The 16998-nt window shown below is 24.6% G+C and overlaps 2 protein-coding genes across 4 annotated transcripts in view; both read left to right on the top strand.

Annotated features, from left to right (window-relative positions):
* LOC136983327 (fibulin-1-like) overlaps window positions 1–12879 on the top strand; it is a 44430-nt gene extending 31551 nt beyond the window's left edge. The window contains exons 18-27 of one of the 3 annotated variants that reach the window (XM_067280016.1): window positions 2356–2496; window positions 2568–2753; window positions 2860–2997; window positions 4218–4343; window positions 6181–6312; window positions 6463–6585; window positions 6664–6795; window positions 7638–7767; window positions 11462–11718; window positions 12649–12879. In XM_067280016.1, coding sequence (XP_067136117.1) covers window positions 2356–2496; window positions 2568–2753; window positions 2860–2997; window positions 4218–4343; window positions 6181–6312; window positions 6463–6585; window positions 6664–6795; window positions 7638–7767; window positions 11462–11718; window positions 12649–12803 — 1520 coding nt within the window. In that variant the 3' untranslated portion in view covers window positions 12804–12879. Of the gene's footprint in view, window positions 1–2355; window positions 2497–2567; window positions 2754–2859; window positions 2998–4217; window positions 4344–6180; window positions 6313–6462; window positions 6586–6663; window positions 6796–7637; window positions 7768–9488; window positions 10441–11461; window positions 11719–12648 lie in introns of those variants that run through there. The other 2 variants (XM_067280018.1, XM_067280017.1) reach the window with 2 other exon arrangements.
* A 2763-nt stretch (window positions 12880–15642) lies between these two features.
* Window positions 15643–16998, top strand: part of Su(H) (recombining binding protein suppressor of hairless) — a 119462-nt gene continuing 118106 nt past the window's right edge. Inside the window, exon 1 of the mRNA XM_067280051.1 lies at window positions 15643–15755. The gene's annotated coding sequence lies outside the window, so the exon portion shown is untranslated. The remainder of the gene's footprint in view (window positions 15756–16998) is intronic.

Genomic DNA, 16998 nt, shown 5'->3' with positions numbered 1-16998 from the left:
CTTGGTCAGGAATGGACTTTGCTCTTCCCAGAGCTGACAAACAGTGTTATAATTAGCATGAGCACTCACTCTGCAACATATGTGTGTGCAGCAGGCAATTATATACTATCAGAATTATTTTCGGTGCAAAATGATTTAGAATGCTTACAAGTATCCAATATATACACATTGATTTTGATGATACTATCATCGCTGAAAGTATATTCAAAATGAAGAATGGTTGGCATTGATTTTATCAGCAATTTTCAACACTAAGGTGCTTCTGAATGTTTCGGTGTTTAATTTTACACATTGCTGAAAGAATTTTTAAAACAATGAACAACATCCATTTTATCAGTAATTGCAACATAAATGTAATTAAAAAGATTTACTTATTATTTGTTTACCTGTATTATTGCTACCTGTTTGCACACTCAACACTTTGATATTGAAACAAATGTGATCTGGGCATCAAAAATGAACAATGTGATTTTTGTATTGATTTTGTTTTGGACACTGTTTCACATAAAAACACATAGTTAATTAACAATTATCTTTATTCACTCTGGAATACAACTAATTGGGGTGATGACTACACAAAGACTGACTCAGACAAAGAAAAGTATGTTTAAATTCTCGGCTTGACATCCTCTTGTTGCCTCTTGAAATAAGGAAGGTTACAACAGTGATCATGATCTAAAAATTGACAATTGTAATAGTGAAGATGTGACATGTTTGGTTCTAAAGTGAGAGAATTTATTTCAACTAGAAAATGTTTATATTACTGCTTTCAGATCTGGTAAACTAACAAAGGTTTACATGAAAGCATGGCTTAGAGATATATTTTTCCCACATTAGAAAAGTATTTTATTAATCAGTTCATGGACAACTTATAACAATGTCAAAACTGTTATTTTTGTTGGCAATGAATTGGAACTCCTACTGATTTCTAAACAAACAACATCTCTTGTGCAATCACTGGATGTGTATGGATTCCAAATTTGAAAAAATTTTGTTAGAAAATTTTCTGATCATGTCATACTGGACAATTTGGATGTGAACCTTCAACAATGCAACAATATCATCAAAATGAAATCCCTCATACTTTACCAATTTTCCTCACTTATGAGTTAGATTCATAGTTATGTTTAAACATACCTGATTTAAATGTGATTATATTGAATAAAGGCTTGAAAACCTTTTTTCAATATAATCACAGACTGGATTCTTTTAATTGGATTCTTTCTAGAATCCAGTTGAGTTTTATTTCTCTAGAAAAGAAGCTATATGTCATGAATATGTCAAATTCCAATTTGTAAACTGTGGCTGGTGCAGAAAATCTGTTTCACACAACTTTATACTAATTATTATTAATGCCAAAATTTTGTAACTTGATTATGTAATTAAATAACTTTCTGATACTTTTAAATTTTTATCAATTTTTTATAACATTTCTATTTTTCCATATTAAACATTGATGATTGCCAATTACAATGGGTGTCGTCATTCATCATTTCAGAAGTCCTTTCAGCAATGATAGTTACATCAAAATTGGCATATACATATCGAGAAGTTTCCCTTTTTAGTACTTTTTAGGTTATTTTTGACATAATTTAAATTAAATTTTTTTTTCAATTATTTTGTTGCATAAAGAATATAATGTTCTGTTTGTATGCTAAATTTCGTACTGTTATGATCAATAGTTCCTACAACATAGACCAAATTAATAATTATACTTATATTTCCAAAAAATTTATGCACGTGTGTGGGTAATTACATCCATTGAACAATTACTAAGAGGTTCCTTTCTTTCATGCGACTTCTTACTGTCATACAAAACAATTTATTGTCAGATGTTTTAAAATTATAATTTCTATTTTCAAGAAAATCTTTCAATTAATTAATTTGTTAATTCTAATTTAGTTAGGAACAGTGTCATATATCATTATGGTTGTATTGTTCTCTCTCTCAAATAACATTTTCCATAATAAATTAATAAATTAAGAATCCATTCTCAGAATGAGATGAAAATCTATAACTTGACTAACAAAGGGAAATTCAAAAATATACAGGATATGAAAATTTAAATTTGTTGTTAAAACACACAGAAAGATGTGAAAAACATATTTACTTACTCTTTACATACTTTTGTTTGTGAAGAAGTTTGCATTGAGGCAATGAAAGTATTGAAGATTAATTAAATCTGTTTTTCACATCTTTCAATGTATTTTAACTCCCAATTTAAATTTTCAATCCTGTTTTTAATGATTGTGATGTGTAACATGTTCTGATCTAACAATTGGCAATCAGATTGACAATTTTGTTTAACATGTTATCTTAATATTGATTAGTCTATTTCCAATACTTCTATTTCAGATATTAATGAATGTCTTCTTGGATATCATAATTGCTTAACCACTCAGAGATGTGATAACACTATAGGATCATTTATCTGCGTTCGAATAATAAGCTGTGGAACAGGTTATACAATTAATGCTGAAACTAGAGAATGTGAAGGTATACTTATTTAATGTAAAGAACTTATAATAAAACTTTGGATATTTTATACTAATTCATTTCATGTTTAGATGATGATGAGTGCAGATTAGGTACACATAATTGTGGTCCTAGTTTTGTTTGTCGTAATACTGAAGGATCTTTTCGATGTGATCGCATTAGATGTCCTCCTGGACAAAAACTATTGTCAGATGGTACTTGTCAAACAATAACGTGTTCCAGAGGAATGGAATCTGATAGTAATGGAAATTGCATAGGTAATATATTTTAACTGTAACATGGATTATTATTAAACATTTTTTAAATTTTAATAAATAATTATTGGTAATTGTTTCTTGTTTTATAAAATGTAATTGTTAATAGATATTAATGAATGTGTCAATCCTGGTATTTGTCGCCCAAATCAACGCTGCATTAATACTGTTGGTTCATATCGTTGTCAGAACTTACTAACTTGTGGTGGAGGATATGAAGTAAATGAATATGGGAATCAGTGTGTAGGTAAGTAATATGCTGGCAAAAATATTTAAAAAATGCAAAATTAATTATTTAATCCTGTGAGTTTAACTTTTTTTACATTGAATACTAAACACAACTTTTGATAATGTGAAAACATATCTTACTTCAATCAGAAAAGTTCAGATTTTATTTATTTCATAATCAATTTATCTTTCTTTGTGATTATTTCAGTATTCACGCCAATCGGTTTCCAATATTTAGAATTTTATATTTTTATTTAAATAACATTTTCAAATTTTCTTGTTTGTCACCAGATTCTTTATAATTAAATAAATGTTTATAATATTTAATTTTATGCTTTTAAGTAATAAAAATTAAAAATATACAATTCTGTGTTTAATTGTAAAGCAGAAAATGAATTGAAGTTCAAAAATATTACTCATTAAAAATATATATAACTTATGAAAAGTAATTTATTTATTTTTTGTTATCTTCTAGAAAAAATCACAAAAAGTAAAACTGCATAAAAGATCTGATCATGAATGATTGTCTGTACTGTTTTTTCATAATGATTTTTACTTTCCTGGCTGTTATTCATAAATGAGGGAAAGTATGGCAATAAGTTCAAAAATGATCCCTCTAGATTTTTACAGTTTTGGAATCTAAACCTTGAAATGTTGAGAAATGTGAAAAGGATGGAGTTTTTTCTGTATGTATGGATGTTAATGGATGTGTGTGGAGCATTATTTTGTTCACCACTTTGAAAGCTTAATAAGTTCTGTACATTTTATTGAAAATCACTGAAATTACACAAATCTCCTTGCAAAATTTGATTTCATTGCTATTAAATTTTGGTTATTTAAAAGTTGAGAGAATGGGTAGCTAGAGGGAATCATGTGTCATCTTGAACAGGATCAGACAGTGAAGATTTTACTCATTAGCATTTACAATTTTTTTTATAAAATTCATATCTACCCTCAAAATTAAGCTTTTTGCCATTTTATAATAATTAATTATATAAAAAGTTTTTTAAAAAAATATGAAAACAGATGGTATTACATGCAATTTTAAATGTTGTTACCAGTTAAGTTATGCAATTCATTGCTGGATTTTTAAATAATTATGTTTTAAACATTGATTTGAAGAATAAAAGATAAATTTTTAAAAATATAATATAAAAGTGTAAAGATCCATGAATATTTACAGACTCTTGATTGTAATATATAAATTAATTTATTATTAATAAATAAAAATTATTTCAGATATTGATGAATGTTCTCGTGGAACTCATGAATGTGGTGCAAAACAAATCTGTCGGAACAGGGCCGGTGGCTATATATGTGAATGTCCAACTGGATACTTAATGAATTCTCAAAGAGAATGTGAAGGTAATATTAATTGATATATGAAGAATTACTATTCTCATTTCATAATATTTCAATTTGATTTCAGGAAATCAAACTAAATTAAAATAATGTATTCAAAATTTATTTATAAAATTTTAATATAAAATATTTTAAGCTTTAATTTCAAACTTAAAACAGTTTTTATTTTTGTTTTAAATCAAGTTTAAGAAGAGTTCACATGAATCATTTAAATCAACATTAAAAAATTGTGGAAAATTGTACTAACATTAAATATTGAAAAATCCTTATTTCCTTTAATAAAAACATTAGTATAATAATATATCTATCTATAATTTCATTATTTTAGTTCCATTAGCTATTTCTGAGAATATGAGAATATAATTGACTAAACTATAATTTAGTAGAAGTATCTAGATGACAAAATGAAAGAATGTCCTATTTTCATTAGTAAGATCTATGATTTATTTTTGTTGATAGTGAACTGTGCATTTTGATATTTATTTTAAACTCTTATAGTATTCATTAAAGGAAAAAGAGTTGACAACAAAAGAAAAATTTTCAGTTTGAACTTATGTTTTCCTTTAGAATATATAATTTATATAAATTATCTTCAGTAAATAATTTCAGAAGTGATTTTAGTGACAATTTAGAAATAAAGAATATTTATTTAATAAAATTTTTAAATCTTCAATTTATCATAAGTTAAAAAAAATCGTTTGTTGATTATTTTCTAGAGGTAGATAGACCATTGGAAAATAATGATATTTTCAGAGGCACCAGTTGGTCTCTTTATATTCATAAGGTGCCAGCACCAGTCCATATATTTTCCACACTGCATGAACATGTCCTAACCTCCTATATTATTTTCTATAAATAATATGTCATATGAGTGATTTCAAATAATGATTATAAATAATATGCATAATGGCATGTTTAATACAATAAATTTTTATCTCAGAAAAATATAAACAATATTATTTTCAAACAACTGAAATTTTGCATCATCTTTTGTCATTTTGAATATTAAAATTTATTAAATATGAAAATTCGAATAACAGAAAAAGTTTTGAATTACAGATTATTCAAATTGATATATACAATTTGTGAAAGCAGTCAAAGCGTAATTTCTCATTTTTAAATATTTTATTATTTGATTTGGAAGCATTTGAATATTATTTAACCTGTTGATTAGAAATTAAATTTTTTAAATTTTGGAAATAACTCAAAATTCAGGATTTCATGAATAATATACATTGTAAATTACATATATTTTTTTTTAAGTTTAGCCATTAAATAATCATTTATTTTATTGATATTATTCTATGTTGTCACAAAGAATAAATATTCATATTTTCATTCTGGTAATTTTCTTTGAGACTTTTGATAAATATTTGGATATAAGTTTAAACTGTTTGATAATCTGCAAAATTTTTCTTAATTGTAGAACTGAAGTGTCATTTCTTAAAGCATTTAATTAATGGTAATAGAGAGGTTGTGGCTGAAGTTTTCATCTCTAAAACGTGAACATCAAACGTTGAGCACCACCATTCTGTAAGCCTAGAAGTTTGACAATGGCATTTGGAATGTTGAGCATGATTCCAATGATGTTCCAAATGCCATTGTCAAACTTCTAGGCTTACAGGATGGCAGTGCTCAACGTTTGATGTTCACGTTTTAGAGATGAAAACTTTGGCCACAACCTCTCTAATTAATTAATTTATATCATATCTATAAATCTATGTTAGTGATGTAATCTAATTGAGGTTACATTAATTTATTGCCTCAGGTTTAAAATTTAAAGACTAAATTTAAAAATTTTAAATGAAGAACTGTATTATTAAGAAAAAATTTTTTGCAGATATTGACGAATGTGTTCGTTTTCATGGTCAAGTTTGTTCAGTGAATTCGGAATGCCAAAATACTATAGGATCTTATATATGTAATTGTAAAACTGGGTTTCGACAGGGTGAAAATGCCAGAAATTGTTTAGGTAAGTTTATAATAAAGATAATTTTAATTCTGCAGATTTCTTAATTTACTTATAATTTGAGATTTTCCTAATTAAAACCTTTAACTTTTCATTAAAAAATTATTTTTTATGAAATAAAATAATAAATACATGAATAAATTAAATTTCTAGATATAGATGAATGTTCTGAAACACCAAATCTTTGTCATCAAAAATGCATTAATGTTTGGGGATCTTATCAATGTACTTGTGAACAAGGATATTCCTTGGAATCAGATAACCGGACCTGCAAAGGTAAGTATTACTATAATAAATAACTAAGTAATTGTTCATTATAATATGTCAATTTAAATATTTATTTTTCAAATTTAGATGTAGATGAATGTAAACTGTATGAAGGAAGACGTAAATTATGTATGGGATTGTGCCTTAATGAGCCTGGTTCTTATTCTTGTGCATGTCCTGATGGTTATCGGTTATCTGGTGACAAGAGAACATGTCAAGGTAAAAATATGAAATAAAATTACAGTAAATCAGATATAGTCAAAGTTCAAAATCTACAACCTAACACTATAATTTTATAAATATCCATAACTAAATAAATACTGTAAATAAAAATTACAGAATTAACAATCAAAAGCATAACAAACAAAATTAATTGTAAATATGATTTTTTCTGCAAACCTTTAATCAAATAACTTGAACCATTAAATATTACAATTATAATTTTTAACCTAAATGAATAAAACTAACAATCTTGAAATCAAAAAGAATAGAAATGTTATGTTAAATTATTAATATACATTAAAATGGAAGTAATTTTCAACAATTTTATTTTAGATGATTACAAAAAATTTTGAAAACAGTTACAAAGTATATTAAAAATATTATTATTATTGAAGGAACAGCCTAGTGGGTACCAAGTGTCAATGTCAGATAACACAAGTGGTTATTTTTTTCCATTCTTGAACTAAACATAAACATGTTAGATTTGAGTGTACATTATTACTCTTCATAGAAAGTCATTGAAACATTCATTGTTCCATTATTCTTTACAGTATTTTTATTAAAAGACTTTAGCTTTTTTTTAATAAAAGAGAAGGCTACATGCCTTAATTTTTATAAAAGATATATGCAAATGCTTTAATGTATCTTTTATAATAATCCAGTAATATTATGATGGATATAAACATAGTTTTCACTAGTTTGTGCCAATGTTTAAAGTAAAAACATTTATAATGACATTTGTTCTATTATATAGATATTTTATAAAAAAATTTTGCAACTAAAATATTTTTTAATTTATCAGATACATTATTCATTATTTAATTCATTATTTTACACAGATATTAATGAATGTGAAGAACAAGGAGTTTGTAGAGGAGAAAATGAAGTTTGTCTCAATGTTCGTGGTGGATATAGATGTAATGCTATTATATGTCCACCCAATTATATACGAGATCCTGACCATCGAAAGTATGTATTATATTTTAAAATATAGAGTAAAAATTATCTTTGTTATAATAGATTTTATTTTTAACTAAAAAATAAATTTTAAAAATGTACATATTTGTAATATAAAATATATCATATATCTACATGTGAATATAAATAATTATTTTTATGAAGTGTGATTGGTTTTATCCAGTTAAGAGATAGATATTTAGTTATTCATGAAATTATTAAAACTTTCTTGTAAATTTATCAAATTACAAGAATTCCTTAAACTAAATGAATTTTAAAATAGTTTAAGTCAGACAAATTTGTTGTATGGAAAGAAGGTTTTAAACAATAATTTAAACAATTTATTATTATTAAGACATAATTATACAAAAATAAAACTAATATAGTGTGATTACTGTTAATAGCTGTACAAGGTATTAAAATTTCTTATACTACTAGTGAGTTTTTAAATAGCTCTGAAAGTGATTGCCATCTACTTTAGTAAGAGAACAGTCTTGAAATTTAAAATTTCTAGAAGAGACAGACATATTATATCTTTTCATAAAGCATCTAAAAATTCTCCATTCCTATTGAGATTCAAACTTACTGCATTCAGAATGGAATTCAGAATGAAAGATTTTTTAGACCCAATTTTCAATTTGAAGTTATTAATACATCAATTAAAATAAACACTATATTAAAAGGCATTTTCATTCTTAAAAATGGATCCTTGTTCTGCTAAATTTCCAGGACTGTTAAAATGGTGACTGAAAGGTACTTTAGAAAAAAATAAGGTTTTCTTTTATATTTCAAGGATGATATATATTTATATTATATTTTCTCTATATTTTTTTTGAGAAAATATTCATCACAAAATTATGATAAGGAAGCTTTATTTTACATTTTTAGATTCCTAACTTGTTAAAAATTTAATTTATTTTTTTTATTTAACTTATTTAATAAGAGGACAAAGAATTTTCATAACTTTGCAAGTATTTTTTTGTATAAATACAGCAAGGTTATAAACAAGCTGAACATACATCACTTTTCAATTGTGGACATATTAGTAGTAGTGGTTTGGGCCATACTGATCACAAAATTAATTTTCTAATTACAAATTTAAACTTTTTTTTCTAAAATTATATCCATATTCTTAAGAACACCATTCTTGAGATAATCAAATAATAATAGAGATTATTAAATAGCTATTTCCATCATTTTAACACTGTAATAGACAGATATACAGCAGATCTTGAGTATTTCTGTGATTATAGAAAACTTTGAATTAATTGTATTTATTCTACATTTTTTGTTCTCTAAAATTCTATTCTGTTTATTTTAAACTGATTTCATAATTTAAAAGGATACAGTATACAATTATTATAAACGGTATGCAAAATGCATTTACTTCTATTTCTACAGTAAAAATAATGAATGCATGTTATAATTTTGTTTAAATATTCTTATTTTATATTTATTAATTTCTCATAAACTTATTCATATTTAAGCTTTATTATTTATAGAAGGAATGGCAAATTTAGAAATCTGCACCAATGCTTTAAACTTTGAAAATTTAATTAAAAACAAACAATTTCTTAATATATTTATTCAAAATTTTTAATTATAAATTTTTAATATAAATAATTTAAAATAATTTTGGTGTAAATTTGCCTTTCCCGTTATTACTAAATTATTAATATGTTATATTAAAATTAACAGCAGATTTCTTTAAATGTCCTTACCTTCTGTTTCAGTCGATGCAAAAGAGCTGTGGTAAATTGTCGACAAGGAGATGCTGAATGTTTAAAAGCACCTCTCTCATATTCATTCAATTTCATTACTCTTGTCTCCAACATGCAAATACCAGTTTCAGGTCAATTAGATTTATTTACCATGAGAGGGCCAAGATTTTCTTTTACATCAGTACAGTTTGCCTTAGAGTTGAAAAGTGCTCGGGCTCCCGAAGGCATCAATCCCGCGTCTAGAGAATATTTTCAGATTCGTAGGACAGCATTTAATGAAGTGATGTTATCAATAGCAAGATCTATACCTGGTCCTCAAGATATAGAACTAGAATTAATAATGAAAATGTATCATAATGGACTCTTTGGGGGAACTGCCATTGCAAAAATACTTATATTTGTTACACGTTATGAATATTAATTATTCAAAATCATATTTGGTTCATAATTTTATTAAAAGAACACATTGTTAATTTTTTATTTTGAAATTTTTATTAAAAACATTTACCTCATTCTGTAACATAATAATTTATAATTAATTTTAAATGATTTAATAATAATCAAGAACTGATGTTTTATAAATGACAGTATTATTTATAAGATTTTTCTGATAACTATCAGCATTTTGTAATAGAATTATAAATTATTTGAAATAAATTTTAATCAATAGAAAATATTTAAAAATTTTCTGTAATTTATTGAAGACTATTCAACTCATTAATATATTGTTAAGAGTATTTAATTTCCTTAATAAAAAAACCATGTGCATGTTACTAATTATGCCAAGGTCAAGTGTCAATAATTTATTGCTCAGTTAAAATATAATAATTGTGTTCTATCAGGAAATTCACTTTTATTACTATTATTGTAATTAAAATATATAATCAATACTGTGTTATATAAAAGATATTTATGTGTTCTAGATAGAAGTTATAAATTATAAAAAATATATTTCTACTGCAACAAATCATGTTTGTATAATCAAAATTATCTGATCATTTAATTTTATTAATAAATATAATTTAATTAAAATAAATTACTTAAAAATTGCAATAAAGTTATAATTTTAAAAATTTCATTTTTTATAAGAATATTGTAATTTTTAAATTAATTTTTAAAAATTAATGCAAAATAATTAGAATTATTTATTAAAAAAAATACAAGTATTTTATAATTTATTTCTATATCAATCAATATATTATAAAACTGTACACAATATGTGCAGTTAATAACAAACCCAATTATAATAATTTCCAGAAATATCAGACTATATTTAGAGTTGATATTTAGCCTAAATATAACCTAATAAAATCAATCATTAGATATTTGAATTAATACACAGTATAATGTCTTATAAAATGTATTCATTTATGATTTTTATGAACATTAAAAAATACTCTGAATATATCTGTATAAGATAACTACATTATTTCATTTTAAATAACATCTAAAAAGAAATGTTATGGTCTAACCATAAAGTACTAGACCTTAGCATTTTACATATTTTATTTTAAAAATTGGAGCAATTTAATTATTTTTAAAAAGGAAACAATCAGCCTTTAGCATTTAATATATAGCATAAAAATCAGAAGAAGAAAAATATTTTCACTTGCCTTAAAGAGCCATCTTCATGTTTAGAATAAAAAAAGGACAATAATGATTTTACAGTTTTGTGCTTTATGCCAGACATTAAAGGTTGATTCTTTCCTCATTGCAATATTTTAATCAGGTTACTATACTTGCCATTTACTTTTAAAAATCATAAATTTCAATAAATATGAAAATTTTCATATACTTATATGAAATTATTTAAGACACATATTTAATGTTTATATTCTGTTATTGCTATTACTGTTAAAGTAATTATTCTTTAAGATATTCAATAATTATTATAGAAACTTGAGGTTAGTATCATTTTATTGCATTAAATTATTTATGCACATTATATATATTTTTTGATTAACATTGAGTATGATATTTTGCAGACTGCTACTAAAGGAAGCCACAGTTTTATGTAAAAAGCTTTGTCGTTCAAATGATATTGATTGTGTACTTAATAATACCCAAACTTTAACGTATCAGAGTATTGCACTTCCGTCATTTCCAGTTTTACCATCTCCAATCATTTTGACAACAATGAGAGCTGTAACTCGAGATCATTCAGTGTCTTTTCAAACAAATTACGTAATATTGGAAGGGAATGAGGGAAGAATTTTTGATGTACTTAAAGGAAAAGGAGTTGGTATGAAATTATATATACATATATATTCTATTACATAATGTCTTTTATGTAGATATTTTTAATTTAATTTTTAAAAATTATACAGACTTATATTTAAATGTATTTAAAGATTAGTTATCCACAATGCAGTTTTTTTTCTTAACCTGTTCTGTCTTATGGGTGCAAATGAACCTTATTTTCCATACCTATCATAGGTTCAACTAAATTGACAATGATAGTTAGGGGCAGGACTGAATATATCTAGTCCAGGATTGTCCATCCTTTTTCCTAATGGGCCAAATTAGAATTTTAAGTATATCCAACGGGCCACAAAAGTACTTGCTTTTAAAAAGTTCAAAATGTGAATATCAAATTTTAATGACAAATATATATAATTACAAAAAATACTATATTATTGACAGTAAAAAAAAAATTATATTAATTATTTAAAATGTATTGTAATTAAAAGTTACATATATGATCTCCTTCATTCTTTAAACAAATTTTAATTTTTCATATGTTCTGAACATTTTCTTCATGTTGGAAATTATTTCGTCTTCAATCTGCTATGTTTATCAAACCTATATAAAAATCTTTTCTTTATGCCTTAAATCTTGTCTCTTCTCAAATACACATGAACAACATGATTTTACTTAAGACATGATCACATACATAGGAACTGTAACTACTCTGTACTGCAACTTATTGAAGATGTTAAATTCATATAATTTATATATATTATATTTTGCATTACATAAACTTCTGATTGCTCATCATAAGATTCAAATTTGTGTTCTTAATTAAACATTTTAATTTAAATCATATAACTTGTATATAATAGTCTAAGTTTTGAATGATATATAATCTTAATCATTAAAATAATCTATGTCTGTGTTATCCTTGATATAAAGCATTATTATTTTACTTTATTAATTATATAAAATTCTACAGGTTCTCTTCGTTTAATGCAACCACTCATAGGACCACTAGAACTTAATTTAAAATTAGAAATGTCAATAATTCTTTATTCACAATCAAGCCATCGTCCTCCGCTTTCAAGACATCTTGCTTTCATTAAAATAGTTGTTTCGGAATATGATTTTTAAGGATACAATTTTACAACAACGTGATATTGATTTTATTTGTTACAACATTCCAATATTATTTAGTTTATAAATAACTGAAATGTATGTACTTTCTAATTTGTTGTTTTAAAATTATTAGTTTATAATAATAAAATTGTTTTATTTGAATTTGAAATTCATAAATATATATTGATGTTAATAAATCTCACTATTCATATTAAAAAGAAATAAGTTTATTTTAATGTAATTATACATTTAAATAATATTGTATAACAATTTTTTAATATTTCTATATTTAATTCCATTTCTTTTGTTTAATAATTAAGTGAATTATGTATATATCTTGATTTTGTTGATAATCATTTGAATAATTCTTAATCAGATATATTAATATTCAGCTTGAGATTTTATCTTTGAAAGTATATGGTATTTAAACTTTTTATAATAATAAATTTTTATATATTAAATTGTTATCTGTGATGTCATTTAATGGTAATGTAATTATAAGAACTTAATATTGTTTTAAAACAAAATTATGTAAGCAAAGTTTAATTTTTTTATCATGGAATATTTAATCATAAATATTTTATAACTCAAATTACTATTATTATTAAAGCTTACTATTATAATTTAATTTTTCAAATGCTTTTTCAAGAATAAAATAATAAATTTTGATCATTTTATGAAATATTTTTCAGATTAAATGAAAAAAACAGAAGAATTTTAATTTTAAAAATTTACACTTTTTGGGTTTTATTTCTACTAGTTTTAATAAAAAGTTATAATTAATTCTTTGACTAATGACATTCTCAGATTCAGTATAGAGGCATCCATTAATTACCTTGTATAGTTTTTGAGCCATTTTTTCAGCTTCTCTCTCCCTGTTTTGTACAATGATGTATTTTTGGCAAGCCCTCTTTCCTTTAATTACATCTATAGTAGTTTATAGCCTTGAAGAAATGATTTAAAAAGTTATACAATTATTTTCTAACTGATTTACATGATTAGTAAATAGGCTTATAAGTACAAATTCATATGCCCCAAATACACTAGAAAATGCCCGTATAGACTATGCCTCAATCCTTTCCTTCATCATTGTGTACAATGATATAATTTTCATAACCCTTTCTCTCCTTTAAACTGTACACATGGACAGCCCTAATGATAAATGTTTTGAGTCTCCTTGGTTTCAAATCCTTTGATTTAATTTGGAAGAGAAAGGTTTCAAATTGAGAAGAGACCAAAAGTATGTCAAGGGGAATCCAAAGACAATTTGTATACTTTATATTGTCTTCAGATGCCAAACTCTACAGTATAGTTTTGTACAGTACATACACCAATAATGAATAAAACATCAATTTTTTTGAACATTTTAAAAATTAATATTAGCATTAATATCACTATTAGTAGTATTAATGCTAACATTTTTCAATTATTTACTATCTAATAAAAGAGTACAAAGTATGGTACTTTTCTCATTTAATCAGGACCATCAAGAGGGAGGGAAAAATGGGATGGTGGCACTAGATATGGTCCTTTGCAGGAGACTAAGACTATATAATAAAATTTTAATTCTGGAGTCTAGAAAAGTAACTTCAAGTTCATAAAAGGAGAGAAAAGAAATATAATAGATTGAGTGGAAGGAAGGTATGGCAGGCCTAACCCACTATATACCCAGACCTCATGATCCTTCTCTACATGCAAGCATTTAGCACCTAGGCTTCCTCTACTTCCTTTTTAGAGATCTGGAGGAAAACTCTCAAAAATCTTCAATTATTACTAAACATGAGACTTGTTTAGCCAAAGAATTAATTATAATTTTTTATTAATAAATCACGAAAAAGATGATTCAGCTATATCAAATTTTGAAATATAGACCCAATACAGTATCCAGAAATATAAAGTGTGGAAAAAATAATATTACTATGTATTAAACTTTTTGATATCATTCAAAATTTTAAATTTTATATATATTATTACATTAAAAATTATACAGTTTTACCTGCTTTAATTTTGATAATGTTTTAATATTCAGTTAAATCATTATAAAATATAGCAATTTCTTATATATGTACTGTACCTATATATATATTATTTTATTCTTGATATTAACTTTTGAATATTTCATAAAATATTGTTAAATTTGAATTGTTTTTATTGTTTCATAATAAAAAATTTTTCTAAAGTTCTATAATAAAATTTAAAATATATATATATTATTAATGTTAAAATGTATTTTTCAATGTATAAAAATGAATTATTATTATTTAAAAATTGATATTTTTATTAATATTCTAGTCATATAAAAATTGTTAAAATAATGTTAAAAATTATATCTTTATATATTAAAATATTCTAATTATATTTTCATGTAGTAATGTATTGATTTGTTATCAATAAAATTGTTTAATGGTTTAAATTAAGACATAAAATTAACATCACATCATTTACACACTTGGGAAAACTTTTTTTCTAGCATGAAAAATATTTTTCAATGTATATTTTCTTTTGTATATAGTGATAATGTTGTAATTAGTGGATATCTCATGTTACATTAATTCAGCATCAGTGAACACATGTGAAATTTCTCTTGGAAATCCATTAAAGACACGGCTTTGACCTCTGATAATAAAAACATCCTACTGAATAACAGTGACGTCGTTATGACGTGTTTACAATCCTTGGAAGCTTCGTTGATTCCTCCTCATGTTTAATTATATTTTTAAAAAAATTAATCAAGATATATTTAGTTATAAATAACGATTAAGCAATAATAACTTTTTAAATATTTTACTAAATCTCACTTAAAGATTTGTAGATAGGGGAATTGATGCTGATGAATTCGTGATTACGTTTTGATGCTGTAACAAATGTAGTATCAAAACGGAACGTCATTGAACTCGTTAAGCTATTTTGTTGTTGAATCCTGTTTTTTCACACAGTTTTGGTCCAGTGATTGACAAATTGGATTGGGTAAGCTAATATACAATTTAATGTTTTTATTTCTTCTTTCGTTTTTGTTTGTTTCACCCTCGCAAAATAATTAGAAACGAATAATTGTTGTTAAAATTAAAGACGTTTAATGCTATTATTAGATAAAATAAATCGTTTCACGTAAATTAATGTGATTTTTCATTATATTAAAATGTTAGAGGAATTTCTTTTACTGAATATAAAACACAATAGCTTAATAGTATCGATGACGATTTATATTTTGGAATGTTAAATAAGATATTTTTAGTATTAACTGGGATGCAATATTAATAAAAACCAACTGAAATGGATGACATGGGAACCTACTAGTCACAAATGTGAAACTTTCCCTTTTGGGAACGCTAGAAAAACAAGAATAAAATAAATAATAATAATAAACAGATTTTTACATCAAATAAAATAAATTTTAACTTATTACTTTCATATTATATTTTTTACATAAAAGTAACTTTTGGAGCCTTTCTGTGTCCATTATTTGAGTTAACCAATTCTAAAGACCTGAGCCTGATTAAAACTATTTCATAAATCATTAAACAAATGTTTCACATTAATCAAACATATTCCGTTTCTAAATTTGGAAAAGCAATTATTGTTCAAACGACTCAAAAAAACCATGAATTCTCAATCTATAGCAATTTTTATTGATATGGGCTTACAGTGTAATCCATAACGCAGTAAACTAAGACTTAATTTGATCAAGACAACCAAAAAATAATAGTAACTGAAAATTCATAGCAATGTATTGGAAAATACTGCAAAATGTTCATGTAACATAGAGGATCTTATAAAAACAATTTTTTGCTTTCACGGCTATTATATTAGGTTATTGCAAATAAAATGGAATGAAATTTACTTCTGACTTTGAACGTTTATTGTTTTAATTTAAAACTTACATATTCAATCAAAATTGTCTCCGCCAATATTAATACACTTTTCCCAATGCAATAGAAATGCATTAACGCCAATTTGATAGAAATCACGAGAATGAAAAATCTAAAAGTCGTTAAAAGTATTTTGATTACGTCCTCTTCCGTGAAGACTCTCCTTGCCAAAAAATTGCCCAAATGTATAAAAAACAAAAGTGAAAATCTGGAGAATAAGGTGGATGGGGAAGAATTTCATTTGAATACTTTCATTTTTGCGACGAATACTAAAGAATTGTAGACCTCCAAATGATGCTCCTTATCTCTCTCTCACTGAGTTCGTGTGGTCAATGCCGTCT

This window comes from Centruroides vittatus, unplaced genomic scaffold, assembly GCF_030686945.1.
Source record: "Centruroides vittatus isolate TY-2023 unplaced genomic scaffold, ASM3068694v2 contig_880, whole genome shotgun sequence".
NCBI lineage: Eukaryota > Metazoa > Arthropoda > Arachnida > Scorpiones > Buthidae > Centruroides > Centruroides vittatus.
Note: the sequence above shows the minus strand (reverse complement) of the source record. Positions and strands in the feature narration are given on the sequence as shown.